The following is a 20,249-nucleotide window of genomic DNA, read 5'->3' as shown; positions in this document are numbered from 1 at the left end:
CAGTTAATTAGAATATGAATTTTTTTGGCAAAAAATTTTCACCAGCACAATTTTCAATACTATTAAGAGTAATTAGGTGAATTAGAAAAATACTTGACTTCAGTAAGCAATCAACTTTATTGAAACTGCCTAAGATGGAGGAGAAGAGTTTCAGGCTTTTCCATGACCCTAAGTTCTCTACTAGATATCAAATACCGGTAATACATATTACAAGATCAGCAGAGACTCAATTACTGATTAGACTCTGATGGTATAATACTGCTTTTAGCTGCTCATAATTATGACAAATTCAGTGGTGACAGATTCATTGCTGAGATTTAAGAACCAAATTAATTACTGAAAACAATGTGGTATGACAGAGGAAAGTATATTTCATCACATCCATATAATGCAGCTCACATAAAAGTCTGCCTCCTTAAACAACAGAATATAGATTTGAGGGGTTTTTTTGGTTTTTTTCAAAGGATGGGGGCAGAGGTAAATTGATATGCATCTGTCTCTCTAATTTATGCTCTGTTTTAGAGTCCAAAATCTCCGCGTTTAACTACTGAATCACTATTGTGAACATTTTGGTTAGACTAAATTCTGCCCTATGAATCAAGTCCTTTGAGTCAGTGGTACATTTTCAGCCTCATTCACTTTAGAAGTGATGCTCAATATTGTTTAATTAAGTGAATTAATAGAATGATAGAATTACTTGAATTTATTGATCAGAAAAGAGAAACAAGAAAGGTAACAAGTGCTGAAAATTTTATTCAAAGAATCCTGACAGCACGTCTTTCCTCTAATCTATTTCAGATTCTGCTGTTCTAGCATATTGTATCTTCCTTTGTTTCTCATTGTCATGTTTTCAGATTTACTGTTTAGGTCTATATATTTTTCAAAAACTCATCAGTAGACCCAGTAATCTTGATAAAATACTAACTTGGAATTATTTAAAACTTGGTTGTCAGGAAAAGAGGAATGACAATGGTTAGAAGTAAGAAGCAACATGTCAAATTGGGTTTCTTTGGGCAGAGCACTCTGCTTCTTTTCCTCATTCTTTTGGTCCTCCCTTTTGTTAGTCAGAGAAGAATGAGGTAACATGCTACTTTGGGCACTTACATACCCTGTTGTGTTACAGTGCATTACAGAGATGTGTATTTTTTGTGGCACCATTTTGATATTTTGTATTGATGGAAAGTAATCTCAAAAATCCAATGTTAAACATGAATGTAGGTACTTTTCAGACTATAGGTTCTGATCTCAAAGCCCACTGAAAATAATTGAAGTCAATAGAAAAAACTAATGCATTCCAGGTTAAACCCATGACAAGGGAGGACTCTCAAAATGAAGACACTTGAGAGAGTTGCAAAGGAGATACAGGGTATGCCTACATATGTGTTTTAATGTGCAATAGCATTAAAGCATGTGTAGATGCAGCAAGTATTGTCCTGTTTCCCTTCAATTCAAATAGATCTTTATTTACCAGCCAGCCAACAGAATTGAATTCTCACTACTACTACTTAGGTCAGTACATGCCTTAGGGAAGACAGATATGAGTTATTCATGTGACTGAGTAACTATTTCCTCTTCCATAATTTTGGTGGTAGACTTTATTTCTGTATATTGTGAAAAGATAATGCAGATTCTAAATGATTACTTGGAAACCAGGCATTTAAAGTGTCCATCCTCTGTACTGTAGGATGAGAGTGCTGTTATAGTGTCACCACAACTAAGAATTGTCCCATAATTCTAGCTCATGTCAAGACTTTACAAACCTTGGATTTCCTAGAAACACTGAGATATGACCTAATAATGACTTTTTTATCCTATCAAACTGGTGCTAGGCAACAGGTATCCATAGCTACTGCAGGAGGAATTATGAGGCATTTGTCTCTCCACATACTGTGTGGGAGCCACTGAAGAAGAAACATTTGACTTCTGCTGTGACAGAGGTGGCACAGACCTATCTAGAGAACACTTGTAAAATGTGGAGAGGTAGCAAGCCACAATACAGTGCATTCAAAAAAGCAGGAAGGGAACAACCCTGTAACACCTTATGAGGAAAGGGGGTTTACCAGAAGCCCAGTGGAAAGGAGAAAAACAGTTTCTTTCTGAAGAAGAAAAAATTAAGGAAGAACTTCTTGGACCCCGACCAAGACCCAAAGCAGCTTTGTGGGTAGAGTGTGCGTGAGTAAGAGAAAAATGAATTGCATTCTCTGAGGCGCACAAATCTGGAGTGATAATGAACACAAACTTGCCCTGAGACAGGTGGGTTCTGAGTTCTGGGCAAGTGTTTACACATCCAGATATGAGAAAATATTAAAGGATTTGGATTTATTTTAAACAGGAAAGAGGAGGTTTTTGAGGTCACTCAATAAATGCTTTTATTATGACAAAATAATTTATAAAAATAATGGCAATAGCTTTTACACATAGGAATAGAATTAAATAACTGCAAGGCAAATCTCAAAGTAGAAAGGTGGTAAATGGGAAGCTGAGCGTATGTTTACACCACTTATTTGGTGCTCCTGCAAGGACTGCTCTCAAGCATGCCTTGCCCACTCCCTCCTACTCTCACTAAACCCATGCCCCAAAAATGAGGCAGTAAAGCTGATTTAGGGACTGCTTTCTGCTACTGGCATAGGCATGCTTGAGAGGTAATTGGAGGAGCCTCCCTTCCCCTCTGCATGGCTTTGCCCCCTCATTTCTGGGTTTGGTGCATGGAGAGCAGGAATGGGTGGGTGGAACATGCTCAAGAATGATCTCCTTGGGAGTGCTGGGCACAGGGTATAAACATACCCTTAGACAAAACTATTTGATAAAAGAGAGAATATTTGGGATACATTACTAAGGAGTATGTCAGAAGCAAGCAGAACAGTTGAGTTAGAGATGCTAGTCTTATTTTCAGGAATGGAGGGATAGAAAAATACTTTAAAAAACTTGAAAATTGGATTAAGGTAAGTAAAAACAAAATAGACAGTAAATTCATCAGGTTATTATTGATAGTGTGGCAGTCCCTAGAGGTCTCAATCAGAGATCAGGATGCATCACAAAAAATGTTCCTAATGCATTATATAGGTCCCTCATTAGCAAGTTTTTTCCTAACACTGTAACAATACTCAATCAGTAGTTAATCTTGAACATCATCTTCAAGAGTCCAGTGAAAATAATATGATAGTTATATTCTGTGAAATTTCCTTCTGTGAACCTTCATTTTTAGGTGGCCAATTTTTAGTTTGGTAAAATGACCTTAAATTCAGTTTCCTTTAGTAGTTTATAAGTTAGTAATTAGTATAATCTATCATAGTTCATTCAGTCAACAATTTATTTGTCCCTCAAATGAGTACAAATCATCATGAGCCAGAAAAAAAACAACTTAATAACTTACCTTTGCTTTAGGAAGCAGAAATGAAGAAATGCTTACAAAACATAATAGCATCCACTTATCATCAAAATATGTTTTCAGTCCTTTTAAAATGAGAATAATGTAATCTGATATTTTCTGAACCGAGGAGACTGCAACCCATTTTCCATAAACCTAAATAAATCTGAGCTTATTCTATTACAACAAAGTATCATGAGAGTAACCATTTTCCCCACATAAATGTGTGTTCAGTAGTTAGAATGTAGAAAGCTTTTTAATGATGCTCTCGAATCTCCCACAGTGATTTAAAATAGTACATTTAGTATAATTTAGTCTTTTGAAGATGCAGCTTATTAAAACTGTAAGTTTTTCTTAATGAACTACCTTCTTTTGTTGGAATGGAGATTATATTTGCTTCTTATCCTTAATTCAACTAATATTCATCCATAGATTTTTAAAAATGTATTTCATGAGTAAATAAAATATTCCAATACAGTGAAAAGTGATAATATCAATATTCTGAACAACAATGGCCTCTCAGGCTTTTGCTGCCCTAGACAAACTGGGGAAGAATTATTACTCTATATGTTACAGTAACAGGTGGTCTTTTCTATCTCTCTGGTTGCGTTGGCCCTGAATCTGAACCAGGCATATAAAATTACAACAGATTAAATGTCTATCATAGTCCAACTGATCTTGTCCCTGTCATGACTCAGCTTGATTTCCGGGCATATACCAGCAAACCTCTGTGACTAGACAAACAACATTATTCACAAACTGAAACAGAAGTTTTACTGTATTTTGGCAGTTTGTGCTTCTGTTTCTCCTTATATGGCTGCTGTGTTACTGTTACCATTGCTAGGGCTTGCTTATCCAGGGTTAACAATGTTTCCTTTCACTTTCCCAGTCCAGTCTGAGTGTTGGAAGATACTGGAACTACAAATTTGTGACTACAGTGATGTATAGTCCTGACAAACATAACCCTGCAGACTATTCCTCAAGTAACTTTATCTTACAGTCTGCATCTGGCATCTATGCAGCAACTGAAGGTGCTGAAACAAATGCGTATTTCATTTTCCAGTGGGACGTTACAGTTGGTAAAGACATCTGTTCTAAAAAAAACTGTGTTTTCCCAGATGGAGCTGTCCTAATACTCTGGAATATTTTTTTTCAAATCCAGACTTGCTTGGTACAGCTCTAGTGTTGGATAATGTTATGCCCCTACTGTTTAAATGTCTGATATACCTTGATTCAAAATCATCTTGGATTTCTGTGACATCCTATCTAGTCAACAGCTGGTGGTTTTACAGATGAGTCTTACTTCCCATGTTGTTACCACCATTTTTGTCAAGGGAGTCCCACTAAGACTAGACAGCATATCATCTGCTTATGATACTCATGTTCTCAAAATTAACAGTCACTTTTCAACAATATGGACTCTACTAAGTTCTGTGACACAGCAGTCATGTTTCAAATTAGGGATGAGTGTAAACCAAACCTTGGATCAAAACAAATTAGAACTTCATTATTGCTATAGTTTTATGAGGACACTGTGTAGATGCTACTTATTGCGAGCACAAAGAATCATAACCCAAGGTAAAATTAGACAGACTTTTATGAAGCTACAGAACATTTCTATTGTACTAGCCATCACCAATATTGTGAATTAATTTGATTGCAACAGTTAACTGAGACTTCTGTGACAGTGAAGCAGAGCCTTTAACAGGAAAATGAAAGACCACATTGAAAATATATGAAGATTTTTGACAGTTATTGTTAAGGGGTGGGAAAATTGCTTAGGATAAAAGGGAAAAAGAATAAATTGTCCATGCCATAACTTCAGCTCTGTCAAAATTTTAGGTAGATGGAACCATAATCATTAGGACTGTGCGAAGCTTCAGTCCCTGATTTGGTTTGGCGGAGATTTGGACCAATTCGGCAGCCGAATCTGAATCCAAATAAAATTGCAGGACCCTTTAATCTCTCTGAATCAAATCAGAACCTCTCCAAATTAATTTGGAGAGATTCAGAAAGATTCGGTGATTTGGACATGGATACAACTTTTAAACTTTTTTTTCTATATACTTCTAGGTAGCAGGTGGCTCATGAATGCTATGTTGCTGGGGTGGATCCCTCAGGAGCATGGGGGGCTCCCCAGTGTGCTCGGCAGCAGACCCAGAAAGTGCTTCTGATCCACTTCTGAGTCCACCGGAGAGTGCACTGCCCCCCGGCCCTGCCCCGGCATCCCCCTGGCTCGGTGACTGGTGCCTCTTGGATCTGGGAGGCACCTGGGGTTCCCCTGCCGCTGATTGCTGGGCCAGAGGGACACTGGGGGCAGGCACAGAGTGCTCCCCGGCAGACCCGGAAGTGGATTAGAAGTACTTCTCGGCCACTCCCTGGTTCACTGCCAAGCATATGGTGGAGGGGTGTCCCCCCACACTCCTGTAGGATGCTTCATCTGTCCCAGCATTGCAGTGTTCATGAGCCACGCTGGTACCTCGAGGTATGCAGAAAAAACATTTAAAGCTGTGTCTATTTCCGAATTGTTGATTCTCCAAATCAGTATTTAATCTTCAGATTAGGCCTAATTGAATCAGGGACAGTGATCTAAATCAGCGAATTGAACCACTGTCCTTGATTCAGGCTGAATTGAATAGGGCCTGCTTTGCACACCCCTAATAATCATGGTCTGAGGAGTGACCACAACATCACCTATTTTCAATTGCTGCAAACTATATTACATCCATTTCAAGCCTCCTGTGTAGGAAGATAGCAGTGTCCTAATCACTGTATCTCTTAGACCACCATGCATTGCAGAATTACTGAGAGGCTAATTAGCACATAGATCCTTTGTGGGGGCTATCTTGATTACACACACATACCAAATAGTGCTGAACTGTGGGGTTACCATGACTTTAAACATTGTTGACACTACTAGGACCCAGCCCAATGAACTATATGGTAAATCACTAGCCTTTTTGCTTTGGGCAAGTATCATGCATAATTTGTAGGGGAGATACCATGATGATGGTTTCAGCCCAGTGGTTTTATGTACCTGGCAAGGGAAATACCATTCTTCCCAGTGGTGAATGACTTGGTGCAGTTGAGGGTGGAGGCCTGTCAACTGCACTGTGGGCGGGCACCCCTGAGACAGTTTACTATAGCCTCCCAATAGGAGGATCTTGGCTACACAATTCATGGCAATGGGGGATTGCCCATATATGGCTTGTTTTCTCTAGCTTGCTCCTATGGTCTTTTGGCTAGGGACAAGCAAGACTAAGAGGTATCTGAACCCCAAGGCCTCCAGGGCTTGCATATATGGGGGCTTGTACATGCCTCAAAATTGGCCTTTAAAGCAGCTTAAATGCCCTTTTGCACTGCTTTAATAGCACTGCTGTTTACAGTCAGTGATGTATTGCATGTTAAATGACTTCGGGATGTATCAAAGTAAAACATGTCAGAGGTGTTTTAGTTTGCTACCTTACAGCACTGGAGGAAAGCACCGGGCCCCGTGCAGCTCAGGGGCTGTGCAGGCAGGCTCTACTAAAGTGGGGGGGGGAAAAATCAGGCTCACCGCTTCCCCCCCCCCCGTCCCCACAGCTCAGGGACCACTTAGCCTGCCAGCAGCTCGCTCTCCCCTCCCCATCACTGCTGCAGAGGCAGGTAAGGATTGGGCCCAACCCTTGTGTACATGACACAGGTTTACGCCAGTTAAATTTGTAGCAGTGTTATTAAAAACCCATTGCTTCAATTTAGGGAGAATTAAACCAAAGTAAACGGCCTATGATGCTTGCCATGGATTTGATAGTATCTAAAATCCCAGGCTGAAGAGTCTGGGAGGTAGGATACTTGCCAGTGGTACTGCCACACAGACTTGAATGATTGAGTTCTGCTCATTTAATATAATTTGGAATTGATTTTTGGTTAATTTGGTCTGAGACATGATGTTAAAAAAAACAAACACCAAGTTTTTGCTATATATAAGTAGGTACAAAAGTGCTGCTTAAAAGTGTGTTTATGGAGCACCTGTTCTAAAACTTGCAGCAGTTTCAAAAAAGATAAACTGCATCTATCCTGGATCACCTAAGTCTATGCGTATGTGTAATAATATTTCTATATGTAAGTTACTACATGTATGTTTATTTCAAAGTCAGTGTTTTCACATTTGCTCTTCACTTCCATGTGCTCAGGGAGAGTGGGGTCTGACAGTAAGGAGCGGAGGAAGGGACTGCAGGGGGAAGAAGTTGAAGGGGCAGAGGGCAAGGGGGCCAGTTGATTTTCTACCCTCCCCCATTTATTTTCCCTTCTGTAGTAGCAGGAGGGGAACAAATTCAAGGCAAACCTCCAATAATTAGATTCTATACTTGGAAAACTATAACACATTTAAAGATTTTCCATATATGGAATTAAATTATTGGTGAGGTCATCTTATATTCAAATAAATATTGTAGTTACTGGAAGGTCATCTTAAATTCAAATTTGTCTTGAATTTGGGTAAATATAGTACATCTAAAACTCTACATCTGTAAACATAGAGCACCTCTATCTCATAACATCCAAAATTTCAAAGCAGATTGGAGGTTTCAAGAGTTGTAGCAATGTATTCGTAAAGAAATGACAGATAACAGAGCCCTTGTTAATGTTTAAAATGATCCCTAGGTAACAGAGCTATTAAGATAACATCTCCATGAATGATAACATCTGTTTCTCTACTGTCACAGTTTCAAAGAACATTTGAGTCTCTAAGAAATGTGCGCAGCAAATCTGAACTACAGAAAACCTACCAGAAGCTGGGGAAAGACCTGGAAAATCTAGATTATTTGGTTTACAAACGTCAACAGGTAAGAACACAGAGGTGAAGTGGGAGGGCACAGAATCTATGGTTAGAGATTGGAGATCTGGTTAAGTGACACTTTTTGTCTGTTGGCAACAGATCATGCGATATCAACCAAAACTGATTTTACATTGTTAAATGCAAATGAACTTGGATTTCGTAGTGTTAGATGTCAGTATACATTTCATCCACTTACAAAAGGGTATAGGGGAAAAAGTAGGGTTTATTTGCAACTCAGGCTCAACAAAACATGTAGATTATTCTCCACGATTGTTGTCTGACAAAGCCACTGTGACTACTCATCAAAATAAGGTTCTTAAAAGGGAACTACAGGAAAGGCATGGTTCTGTAGAATGTCTCTGAGCTGCTACAGTTATTTTTATCTTCCATCTGCCCATGTGAAAAAGTGTGTTTATGCTGAGAATCCATAGTTTGGGAGCATTTGAAAAAGCTGAGTGGGGTATATTTGGTATTAACATTTTGTATTCTGACTATCCTGACTTGTACCCAGGGAAGTTAAGGGGATCAAGCATTTGGTGTATTTGACAGGTGCACATAAATACTAAACACATTTTAAATTCAAAATTCCAATTTTTTTTTAAAAAGCTTACTAGATTTGTCTTCAAAGGACTTAAATTGGACTATTCCAATGTTTAATGATACTAAGCACTGTGTGTGGTTGCAGGTTCAAAGTCAAACATACTTAACATAATTTTCATAGGAAGCTATTTTCTGTAACTTTTTTATAACTTGCTTAGAAACATCAATTTTGGCCCATTTTCAGAATGGGCTTCCTAGTCTTAAAGCTCACTTGAAAAGTGATAAACTTAAAAAAACATATTGGTAGCATAAAGACCATGGCTTTATTTTACTTCAGTTGCTTAAAATTTTGCCACTAGGTGTCAATATTGTTAAACATTTCTTCACTTGTTTTGGGGCAAATCCCTTTCAGTTCTGTTTATGTAGTAGGTAATTGATTATAGTGTTTGAATCTTGGGATTTGGCTCAGGGAGAATGAATACTTGAACACATGAGTAACTTGGCCTTGTGTTATGGAGGGCTGGGAGCAAGTTGCATTAGTGAGCTTCATTCTGGTGATGGGAGCTTTTTTCTTTTGATTGTCATAATATGGCATGGCCTTTTATGTCCTTTGACATAGGGCTCCTTAGTAACTATAAGGCAGTGTTTCAGGTAGTGATCAATGGTAGCTTTAGCTTCTAATGTGTCTGCATTATGTCATCTCATAATTATGTTGAATGTAATAAATGTTGTCTCTAATGGCTTGGAAAGCTTATCTCAGTGAGAAGGTAGCAATTCAGCAGTCACTCTTCAGAGAACTCCACTTTTGTTGGTATTATCTGCCTTTGCCTTGCAAAGTACCTTTTTTTAATTTCAAGTAACAAATGCTTCGCTGGTAGACTCTGAATAGATTTCAGTCAGATTCCTCAGTTCACTTTTAAACAGCTCAGTTATTTTGTGTGTGTGTGTGTGTGTGTGTGTGTGTGTGTTGTTGGGTTTTTGTGTTTTTATTTTTTTTTAAACTGGCGGGGGCTTACTCCTGCGCTTCCTGAGAGATTTTTGCCCTCTTCCATCTACCCTGACCCTCATCTCTCTGGTTTGGATTCTCAAAACATTTTGAATGTCATGTCATGACATCCTTGTCTCATTGTCTTCTGTAGAAGTGCCTCCCCAGTAACCCATCCTTCTCTCTTTTATACAGTTAACTGTATTGCCAAGTGTAGTACATTCTCCTTATAATGCTTCTTCCCTCTATTATAAGCATATAAAACCATAAAGTGATTGTTTTTTCCCCCTGCTTTCAGTTGAAGAAGCTCACTACATAGAAGATCCATGCTTTATGTACTTCCTCACATGTATATTCTTTTGCATATGGTGCTAATTCAGGTTTAAAAAAGTAAATTAGGGAAGGGCTGAAACTGAACATACAAAAAGCTGGAGACTTCAATGTGCTGCACCTTTTCACTGCCCCTTGTTCTCTGTGCTCATCTTTTAAGCTGCTGCTTCACTTGGTTGCAGCAGTCAGTGCAGTATAGCTCTTGGTAGAATTTTCAGGAGAATCTGCAAACTGAGAGCTTTGAATAGCTTATTGGTCTCCCAGAGTGTGCTTCAGGCTACTTTCTGCGCTGAAAACTGAACAATTTATTGTGAAAGGTTGCCCCAAGAAAATTAGCCCAAACAGCAAAGTTCAGACCTGGTTAGAATCTGAACTACTTCAGGGTTAAGGACTGTTTGCATCTGGCTTTCTGGTTTAGGCCTCTATCTAACTGCTAACAGCTAAAACCATTGAGAAAAATGATGTGCAAGACAGTGCTTGTAACCCTGTTGGTTAAACGCTGATTCATTGTTGCCTATTTGGGAATTAATCAGGAAGATTAATCTACTGGTAAAATAACACAAAAGGGCTTTTACAAAGGGGTGTCCTATACACGTTTGCAGAGCCTGCTCTGACGCATTCAAAATCCAGTGCATTGCAGCAGATCTGATTAACTGAACATGGAAATTGATGTGCTCTGGCAGCCTTCTGCATCACGTGTATCCTCATCACCACGTGTCTCTGTAGTGAAAAAATGGTGATGGGGGGTGCTTTGGAATAAAACATGTTTGACCTTTAATTCAAAGCTCCCTACTGTCATCTTTTCAGTGTGGGGATGCTGATACACATGATGCACAGGCAGTTTTAATTAACCCAGCTCCTTAATTAAAGTACCTGTGCCCTGTCTTGCAGGACATGTAAAAATGCCCTGATGCATGTTACTTTTGCATTGAGCTGTTAGTTGGTTTATCTCTGCATGTGTGTAGGCATATACATAAATATGTAAAGTATCTATATAGAATAGTGTATATTTACTAGTATAGTGTATATATAATAGTATATTTTTGAGGAGTGAGAATACTATAGGGGACCTAAACTTGTGGTACAAAGTTTTTAGGACAGATGGTAAACAACTGACTTCTTTCCAATGACATTGGGACCGACTCTTAATAAACATTGACCAAACTTCTTAAATTGTTGACACAAAGGACATCTTTATATGTACTCTGGGGTGGGGATGGGGACACTTTTTAATTAGAGCAGCTCCTGGGAGTCACTCTAATTATAGCGCCTGCAGTCTCTCATGTATTCAGCAGCCTGTGCTTCAAGATGAGGCTTTAAGTGCTACTGTGGAATGTCTTGAAATTTTTGCCTAATGTCACAAGGTGACCATTCACCACCTTTTTCTGTGAGACTGTTCCTGTTAGTTAACTTCTGACTAGCTAGAAGACTACCGATGATGAGTTTAAGGCAATTTTGTCAAAAGACCATTTCTGATAATGGGAGTATAAGACAATCTGTGGTTGTAATAAATACATATGCATATGTCACATTGAATTTTAATACTTATCAGACTGAAAGAACTTGAGCTATGGCAATAATTTTAAATGTTAGCAGTGCCTTTAATATGCCTGTAAGCACTGTTGGCTCACATTCAAAGGAAGTTTTGGTTTTGCTTAGATGTCTTCAGCAATACTGTAACATAACAGCTGACAACAGATCTTTAAAAACCTTCCCTTTCTTCCCCCCCCCCACGCCTTCTCCCCAAAACCACCACAACAACATTTTAATTTAGATGTTATTTATTTGATTGTGGTTGTGTGCCCTCAGGCTAATATGTAGTGAAATACTTTTAATTTATGCTGAATTATTTAAGTGTGAAATTTTTAGTTCTTCATAAGATCATGTCCTGACCATTCCTATCTACAGAAACATTTAAAAATGATTTTAGATAAAACTTTAATCATTACAGCAGATACACTTACAGTAAAGGCAGCAAATTACATTTTGACTTGGAAATACTTTCATAAGGTGGAGCAGCTGTGGCCAGGTACAGACATTACACACAAACTGGTCTACGTAATTGGAAATTGATCTAAACCTGTAAGCATACAGAAGTTTGGCACGTGTAGACTGGTCTAAAAATGGCAAAACCTGGTCTAAGATGGTCCTGGTTCAATGTGCATTCAATTCTAATTTATTTAGGTTAAATCAGTGAGTCAAACTTCTGTACCAGGTCCCCTTTCGATTCAAGTTAGATCATTGTCCTCTGGTGTTCCAGCCTCCTTTGCAACCCTTCCCTTGCAGGGAAGTGAGCTAGCACTTTACCCATGCTCAGCTGTTCCAGCCAAGTGCCCAGTGGGTCTTGCCCCTGAGCTCTCCCAGAGCCCAGTCAGCCCAGACCCTCCCCCAAGCCCTGCCTCCGGCCATCTGTCAGCTAGAGGCAGGTGGGTTGAGGGGGGAAGGGGAGGCTGAGTCCTCACATGAGCCCAGGGACTAGGCACCCATGTCCCCACACTGTGTGCCCCTGCACCCCATCACAAAGCTCTCCACACTGTGCACGCATTTGACATGGAGGAGAACTCCCACACGTGGGCACAGCCCCATAGAGCCTGACCCTGGCTGCACACAGATTGGAGAACCTCATGTCCCCATGCTTCGGCATAGTCTTGTGGAACCCAATCCTGGCTCCTGCATGCCACATCCAGACCAGACCACATCCTGGCCAGAGCCAGGCACCCTGCCACCCAGACCTCAACATGCAGCCGCCCACACTCCGCCACCCCCACAACCACCTGAGCACAAGTCGCTGTGGGTAGTTCACTTTTGGTAGGCTGTGGTGGCAGGGGGCAGAACATAGGGACTGTGCCTGCATGGAGGCAACCTTATGACCTGCAGCTCAGCCACTACCAGTGGGTACTTGGGGTGCTGCAAGGCTTTTTTGGCTTGCAGCTACAGGGTCCCAGAACTACAGGGGTTGGGCACAGGCAAGCATGCCCCCAACAGCCAATGAGGGGTGGCCCATATGCTTGGCTGTGCTCAGTAGTTTCTGGCAGCCTGGGGAGCCCTCAGGGCCTGCTGGTCAGCATGAAGGCATGCCCCCAACCTGCTGGCCTGAGCCACTGCAGGAAGTCTGCATGCCCCTCTACAAAAGGGTGAACAAGTGTGCTGTTTGCTACCAGTCTAACCCAAGCCACTTAAAGAAACTTGTGTAGGTTAGATCAATTTCTCCTTGGGTTTTTTGAGCATCTGTACTGGCCTGTGTTAATCAGTCTTCCATTTTGTCTTGGTTTCCAAGCAGCAAACAATATCACTTATACTTTCATGTGCTAGTAGGTCATTTTTATTTTTCAGATTGTTAACAATTTTAAAAGGAAGACCAACAAGAGAAACTATTTACCTTTGCTTTGATACTGGGCGTTTCTATATACTGAAAGGGAAGAAGCATATTTTCTTTTAACCTCTTAGCTGTTCATACCTATCTTTTAAGATTCTACCAGGCAAGGATGCATCTTTCCAACAAAGTGCTCTGCACCAGGGCCTGTGACTTTATTTCCCAAAGTGCTCATCGCCTATCTACATTGGACATATCTTTGGGGAGACTTATTACTGTAATGTGTCTAGTACTAAAGATAGCATTTTAAAAAGAACACTGAAAAATTGGGACAAGTTTAGAGCCGATGTATTAAAATTATTTGGGGCCAGGAACACATGCATTTCAGATGAGAAATGTTAGGTACTCAGTCATTTTTCATTTCAGAGAAGATTAAGACCTAGAAGTTCCTATAAGCAGAGGTACTTACCCACTACTGGAATACTCTTTTAAACTAGACAGAATTATAAATAAGGCCCAGGGCCTGACTGGTAAGCAGGAAAATTTAAACTGGAAGGGAACTACATTATAACAATGAAGATGACTAACTATTTATAGAACCTACTACAAGATGTAGTGGATTCATAACCACTTTGAGCCTTTTAAATTAAGGCTGGAGGGTGTTTCTGAAAGATGCACACTAATTCAAATTAATGGGCTAGGTGCAGGAATAATTGAGTGAAACTGGCTTTTTATAGAAAAGTTGAGAGTAGATCATGATTTTTTTTTAATCTTTTCTGAATCTATAAACAAGTCATTTCCACTGCCTGTCAGAATCATGTTTGTTTAGAATATCTGGTATCATGGGTGGCTGTAGGATTTTGAAAAGGGGGATGTAAATGGTGTGGTATATAATCGCATACAATACAACACCCATTTTTCTCCAGTTAAAGAGGAATTGGAAGTTTTACTGATATGTTAGGGGCCCAGTCCTTTATTATTCCATTTACAATCAAAGCAAAAACTTTGTATAACTTTATTGGAATGTGCACTACTTTGCTAGATGATATATAAAGTTTAAAAAGCACAAGAAGCCAGGCAGAAAATAGTCAAAATATATTGTGCCATTAGTTCTGTAGACATAATTAAATCATAGGGTTGGCTGAGGGGCCCTGATTTGGCCGAGGGGCCTTGGCAGCCCCACTGCTCACTGCTGATTTGGCAAGAAGGCAAGAACATGGTTTAAGTATGCCTCATTTTTTGGCTCCTGAAAGATCAGCAGCAAGTTCCTGATCCAAATCTGTCAGAGCAGGGACTTGACCTTGGTTCTTTCACATCCAGGTGTACTGAACTGATGGGAGGTTGATCTCTTCTTTCCATCATGAACCCAAGAAATTTCCCAAGTAAGTTTTTATCATACATTTTTTTCCTTTGAAACATTTTGGCTTTCAATGAATGGCACTTTTCAATGTGGGGAAAGAAGTTGCATCAAATTTTGATGCATTCTCTTGTACTATACAAAAAGGTAGTAAAAAAATAATTCCATGCAAAGAATTTATAATCCTGGTTGTCAAAGCACACCAGCAAGTAGATGAAACAAACAGGTGGTGAGAAGGGATTAAATAATAGTAGAATGGGTTTGTTTTTCTGAGTAGGCAAGCACTGTGAACAATGTAAATTCATTTCCTGCTTAGCTGTTATGATAAGGCAATTTTTTTAGGCAGTAGGGCAGTTGCATTTTTAAAAGATTTAAAAAGAGGATAAATGTTATTTCCTTTAACTTTTTAGGATTAAGTTTGTCCTGCACATAAGAGGTAAAAAGCGTACTTGCCAGAGATGGGCAATAAGGCTTGTATCACTGATGGAACAGAGGTTGATGAAAAAATATAAGAACCAATAAAGTTAATACAAGAAGAAGCTATGTTAGCTCTAGATTTCCCTTCTAATGCAACAATCAGTGATTAGCCAGCAAAAATCCACTGCTAGCCACCCATATCACTATAACTAATGCTTGTTTCATATGTCTGTCAGACTGCAGATAACAAATTTCCTCAGCTTGTCTTCCTAAATAACCTAAATACTTGTGGATCAGTGGAGATGCATATTTCAGAGTTGAGAATCTGAAGACTACTGTTTTCCTGGACTTTGAACTCAACTGCTTCCACTAATTGTAATTGTGAAATGCAGAACTGTTATATCTTTGACTTCACAGTGGAGGTGATTAGACTGCCATAAGGAAGAGAGCCTAATACAACAATCAGGGCTGGTGATTTGATTGTTCTGAGCAGGAACCAAAACTGAAAGTGAGCCTGGTGTCTGGGGAAGTGCACACAGGCTGTGTATACATGTTCAAATGAACTGGGAGAATTCTCCCAGGTCTGTTTTTCTGATAGAGAGAAAAAAAACCAAACAACTTACCTAGAGAAGCCTGAACAGAGATTCAGATACTGAGACCCTGAAGAGCAGAGGGCTTGCCATACAGATGCTATATAGCAAGGGAGACCCTGTGCACATATCTTGGCATTCTTTGCAGGCTCCCACCATTTGCCTGGAGATATGGCAGCAGTATACAGAGCAGCCCTGATTGGCTGACTCAGACTGCTCAGGGTTGGCTTAAGCCTCCGCAGCAAAATGTGGGGATTGTGAAGGGGCTGTATTTTGCTCCCTGCTTGGCTGGAGCAGTAGAGTTAAGCCTGAGCAACACACTGGGCACATCTACACATTCATTAATGCTCAGTGGTTACTGCACATTTAATTTAGTACTTGTATATCCAAGTACTAAATAAATACACAGTAACCAGAGTTACTGTGCAGTAGCACCAGCAAATGCCTTTTTAGTAATGCTACTAATACATGGCAGCCTAATACTGTGCAGTAGCATATTAGCACTGTCCATGCTGTGACAGGCTACTGCATAATTAGTGTATTGTGTAGATGCTCCCACTGCCTCCTAGGGAGCCGTGTCGGGGAGAGGAGAACAAAGTTCCCCGAGAGGCTGGAGGACTGTGCTGTGTCCTCTCTTAGATGAGAATGTGTAGAGACATTCACTTGTCAGGAGAAATTTTTCTGGGAGTGATTTAGACCTGGTTGTTCCCAGGTTGTTGTTGTTATTTTTTTTTAAACCTAGAGTGGCCATGTTTGCTATGGGAGAAAAATCCTGAACATCTGTATGCTTATGGCTTCTGCTGGGAGAGCAATGACTTTCCCAGGAGAAACTGAATGTATGCATGTGAAGTTACAATGTTTAAGGAAATGGTACCCCATACAACACTAGGGTTAGGGACAGAAATTATACATAAACTAGTATAAATGATTGGAAACTAGTTCAAATCTGCAACAACAGAAGTTCAGTGCACATAAACTGCTTTCAAAATGGCTGGAACCAGTTTAAGATAAACTTGGATGGATGTAGTATCAGACGTAAATGAGTTCATTAACTCAGTTTATTGAACTTCTGTCCCAGATCCCTGTCAGATTCAAGTTAACTTGCAGTCCCCCAGCATCCCAGGATGCTTTGCACCCCCTGCCCCCCACAAATTCCCCCTCTCAGGGTGGGTGGGCTAGCCTTTGCTCAAGTGGTCTGCACCACCTGAGTAGGGAGGCATGTTCTGGTGCCCCCCAGCTTCTGGCCTGGACCACTTCAGGCATGTGGCTGCATTTCCAGAATCAAAAGTGAATGTCTCTTCACGTGCTTATTGGTACAATCTATGCAGTTTAGATTAACTTGTGGAGATTGAATCAATTCAGTCTTGGGCTTTTTGACTGTTTGTATTTAGTATTAATGAACAATACATCACAAGACCAACGAGAGAAACAGTTTTTCAGTACCCATAGCAATCAAGGTGTTTTTTTTGCCCAGTAAAAACAACAAAAAACCAAAAATACCCCAGCACCTATTCTGTCATGACTCTTAGAGGCACCTAGGACATTTCACTGAGCAACAATGTTATGGTATGCACAATGAAAATTGTAGGTCCCCTGATGGGTTGCTGCATTCTGGAATAACTTCACCTTCTGAGAGGCACCTTGGGAAGCAAGAGTACATTTTAGTAGTCTAATCCCGGTGACATTTACAGATGGAATGTACCCTCTTCATCACAGCTGCCACCCTTGTATCCAGTATTGGCCTAGGGTATGGGTAATTTTCAAAGTCAGTAAGAGTACTGTGAGATTGAGTTGTATGATGAATAGGGAGATTTCTTGGGTACAGAAAGAGAGAGCAATTGTAGTAGTGAAAGATGGACAGAAAAGATTAGTGGAGAGCCAGTTTCACAAGGTTCAATATTGAGACTAATTTGTTTCCTTGACATGAAACGAATAGAGAAGCAGTACAATTTTCAGATGATATAAAAATTGAAAGAAGGAAACATTCAGTACCAAGAAGGGGGAAGAGAACAATTTCGAATGGCTTTGATAAAGTAAGATCTGTGTGTGTATTCTTGATGTTCTTGTAAGGAAAAGCATCAAAATGCCGTTGAATCTTCCTGAACAGGGGCCTGAGCTCAGGTTCTGTTAGAATGATTAGAGCCATTCACTGCCCCCGCCCCCTTCCCCCAAACAAAAAACAACCCCCAACAACAAACAAACACAAAAAACATTCATTGAGCTTCTGAAGATGTGATGGCACCAACTTGACTTGTACATAAGTTATGAGACTCCAGGATGATAGCCATCATCCTTTAGCAAGACATGGGCTGGAACAACCCAATTATGATCTAATGTGGGCCACATGGCCTTGGTGGCTTGTCAGGGGTGTGGGGGGGTTGGGGGGGGACTTTCCCTGCACTTGTGCCAGGGCCAGGTAGTTGGGGAGACAGTGCAGCCTCCAGATTGTGGGGAGCTGCACTGAGGCTGGCCAGCTGCAAATTGTCTGTGTTGCTATTGTTTCTCCCTGCTCTCACCACCCATTCCCCTACCTGGAAGCTGTGCCCATGTTGCAACCCAGAGGAAGGGGATGGGGGGGTGGGGTAGGGAGAAGTGTGGGTGCAGCTGAAAATTGCCTGGGCCCAGCATGAGCACAGGCAAAGCACTCTGACTTCAGTGTCTCCATGGGCTGGATCCATTCTGTGGGCTGTAGGTTGCTGGCCCCCTTCTCTAGGGCTTAGAGAGTGGCTTGACCAAGTGACAGTTTGTCTTTCTTACAAATCATAATTCTTTTTCAGACGTAATTTTTGGAGAAGTATTTTGCTCAGAATACTGTTAATTTTATGTGAACTTGGTGCAGAGGCATAGGTTTGGAAGGGTCAGATGGAATGCTTTGAAGTGCAGATGATATGATATAATTGAAATAAAATATTGGATCTTCAGAGGGAAAAAAACACAATAAAATGAACATGCATTATAGGTAGGTGTTGTCATTGGATTTATGACCCAGATATGTTGCTCTGGGCAGGACCAAACCCTCAGACTGACCATGACTTTTCCATTCAGTAATAGGCAAATTTTATTGATACACAGTGATAGTAGATAAGAATAATGCAGGCAAGACAAACAAAATAACCCACCCCAATTCTTTATCTACCAGTCCTAGGGCTGTCACAGAGGGAAGGTATGTCTGGCCAGTATGTGAGCTTCACCCAGTGGTTCTTTCTTGAATGTCAGATGTCAGCAGTTTGGAAGTCGAGAGCGGAGATCCACCCCCTTCCCTCCCCCCACAGTGGGGTGGGTGAGACAGGCTGGTGGTGTGCCCTCTGTTTGTGGTGGCCTTGGGCTCCCTGCTCAGGGACTCTTCGCTGCTCTGAAATCCCTCCTTTTGTATCCTTTATCTCCTCTGTCTATTTATCCCTGGACATCATTGATTGGTTTCTCTGTGGCCATCATATTGTCTACGTTCTGCCCCGTCAGCTCATTCCTTTGTTTACCACACATCTTAATTTGGCTGTTTACCAGGCCTCCTAATTTGGTTTGTTCACCAAAACTGGAAATCCCAAGGGTTCTGCAGTTGGGCACTGTGACCTGGCACCAATGCCACAGAGTCCCTTATCTCTGTTTGGGTACACTGATGTTATGGTACAGTGTGGTGCATGTCTTCAGTTTCCCAGCCTGTGTCTGCTGGCTTCAGACACAGTGGGCCTTAAAGGAAACAGTGTCACAAACAGGCTTTTTGAAACCAATTACCCCTTGCTATTCTCCTGGACCATTGTTCTAATCCATATCTACTTTACCTACAAGCCAATTCCTAAAAGAAAACCTCTAAATACAATTTCTTAGCCATCAGTAGGGACCTATTTAATTTGCAGGTTCATGGATTTTGTGAAATCCAGGATTGTCTATGAAATCCATGAAATCAACAACAAAAAATGTAATAAAAAATAAAATGCTGGCTCCCCAGTGGGAGCTAACAGTTCTTACTGCTGGAAGGGGAAGATGCCGGCTGGCAGGGCAGCACGAAGGGCAGCAGACAAGAAAGCTGTTGCTCCCTTGTTCTTCCTTTTCCCCCACCAGCATCCTCTTCACCAAATAGTACCAAGGGGCAGGGCAGCATGAAGGGCAGCCAGCAATCAAGATGGTGGTCACTTCTCATTCCCACCTTTCCCCTGCGACCTGTCTGCCAATCAGTGCTGAGGGGTGGGACCTCTGTGAAATGCCAGAGATATCAACTCTGCACACTGCAGGTGGACTGCGAACAACCCTTTATCTCACCCTGATTTAAGTAGATCCCTAATTATAAGATGTCCCGAGTGTGTTTAAAACAGTAGGCAATTAAAATGTCTGATGCTACTGGCACAGATGATAGCTAAACCTGGTTGAGAATTTCTTCTTTGATTAAATGCTCTTTTGTCAGAAAATGAAGATTTCTTAAAACTGAAATTCTTAATAGGAGAAGGTTGGTTTTGAGAGTGCTTTTATTGGGAGGCTTCTTGGATTCAGGATAGAATTTTGTGGGGATCAAAATTGGGGGAAGAGACCCTCACCACAG

General features: G+C 40.7%; 1 protein-coding gene across 1 annotated transcript in view; it reads left to right on the top strand.

The window, feature by feature from the left end:
* The window catches only part of CTNNA3 (catenin alpha 3), a 1,574,321-nt gene that overhangs the window by 7,763 nt on the left and 1,546,309 nt on the right, over positions 1-20,249 (top strand). The window contains 1 exon segment of the mRNA XM_059729874.1: positions 8,071-8,190. Within this exon segment, the coding sequence (XP_059585857.1) occupies positions 8,071-8,190 (120 nt within the window).

This window comes from Alligator mississippiensis, chromosome 6, assembly GCF_030867095.1.
Source record: "Alligator mississippiensis isolate rAllMis1 chromosome 6, rAllMis1, whole genome shotgun sequence".
Taxonomy (NCBI): Eukaryota; Metazoa; Chordata; order Crocodylia; family Alligatoridae; genus Alligator; species Alligator mississippiensis.
The sequence above is the reverse complement of the archived record's forward strand: the minus strand, read 5'-3'. Positions and strand labels throughout refer to the sequence as shown.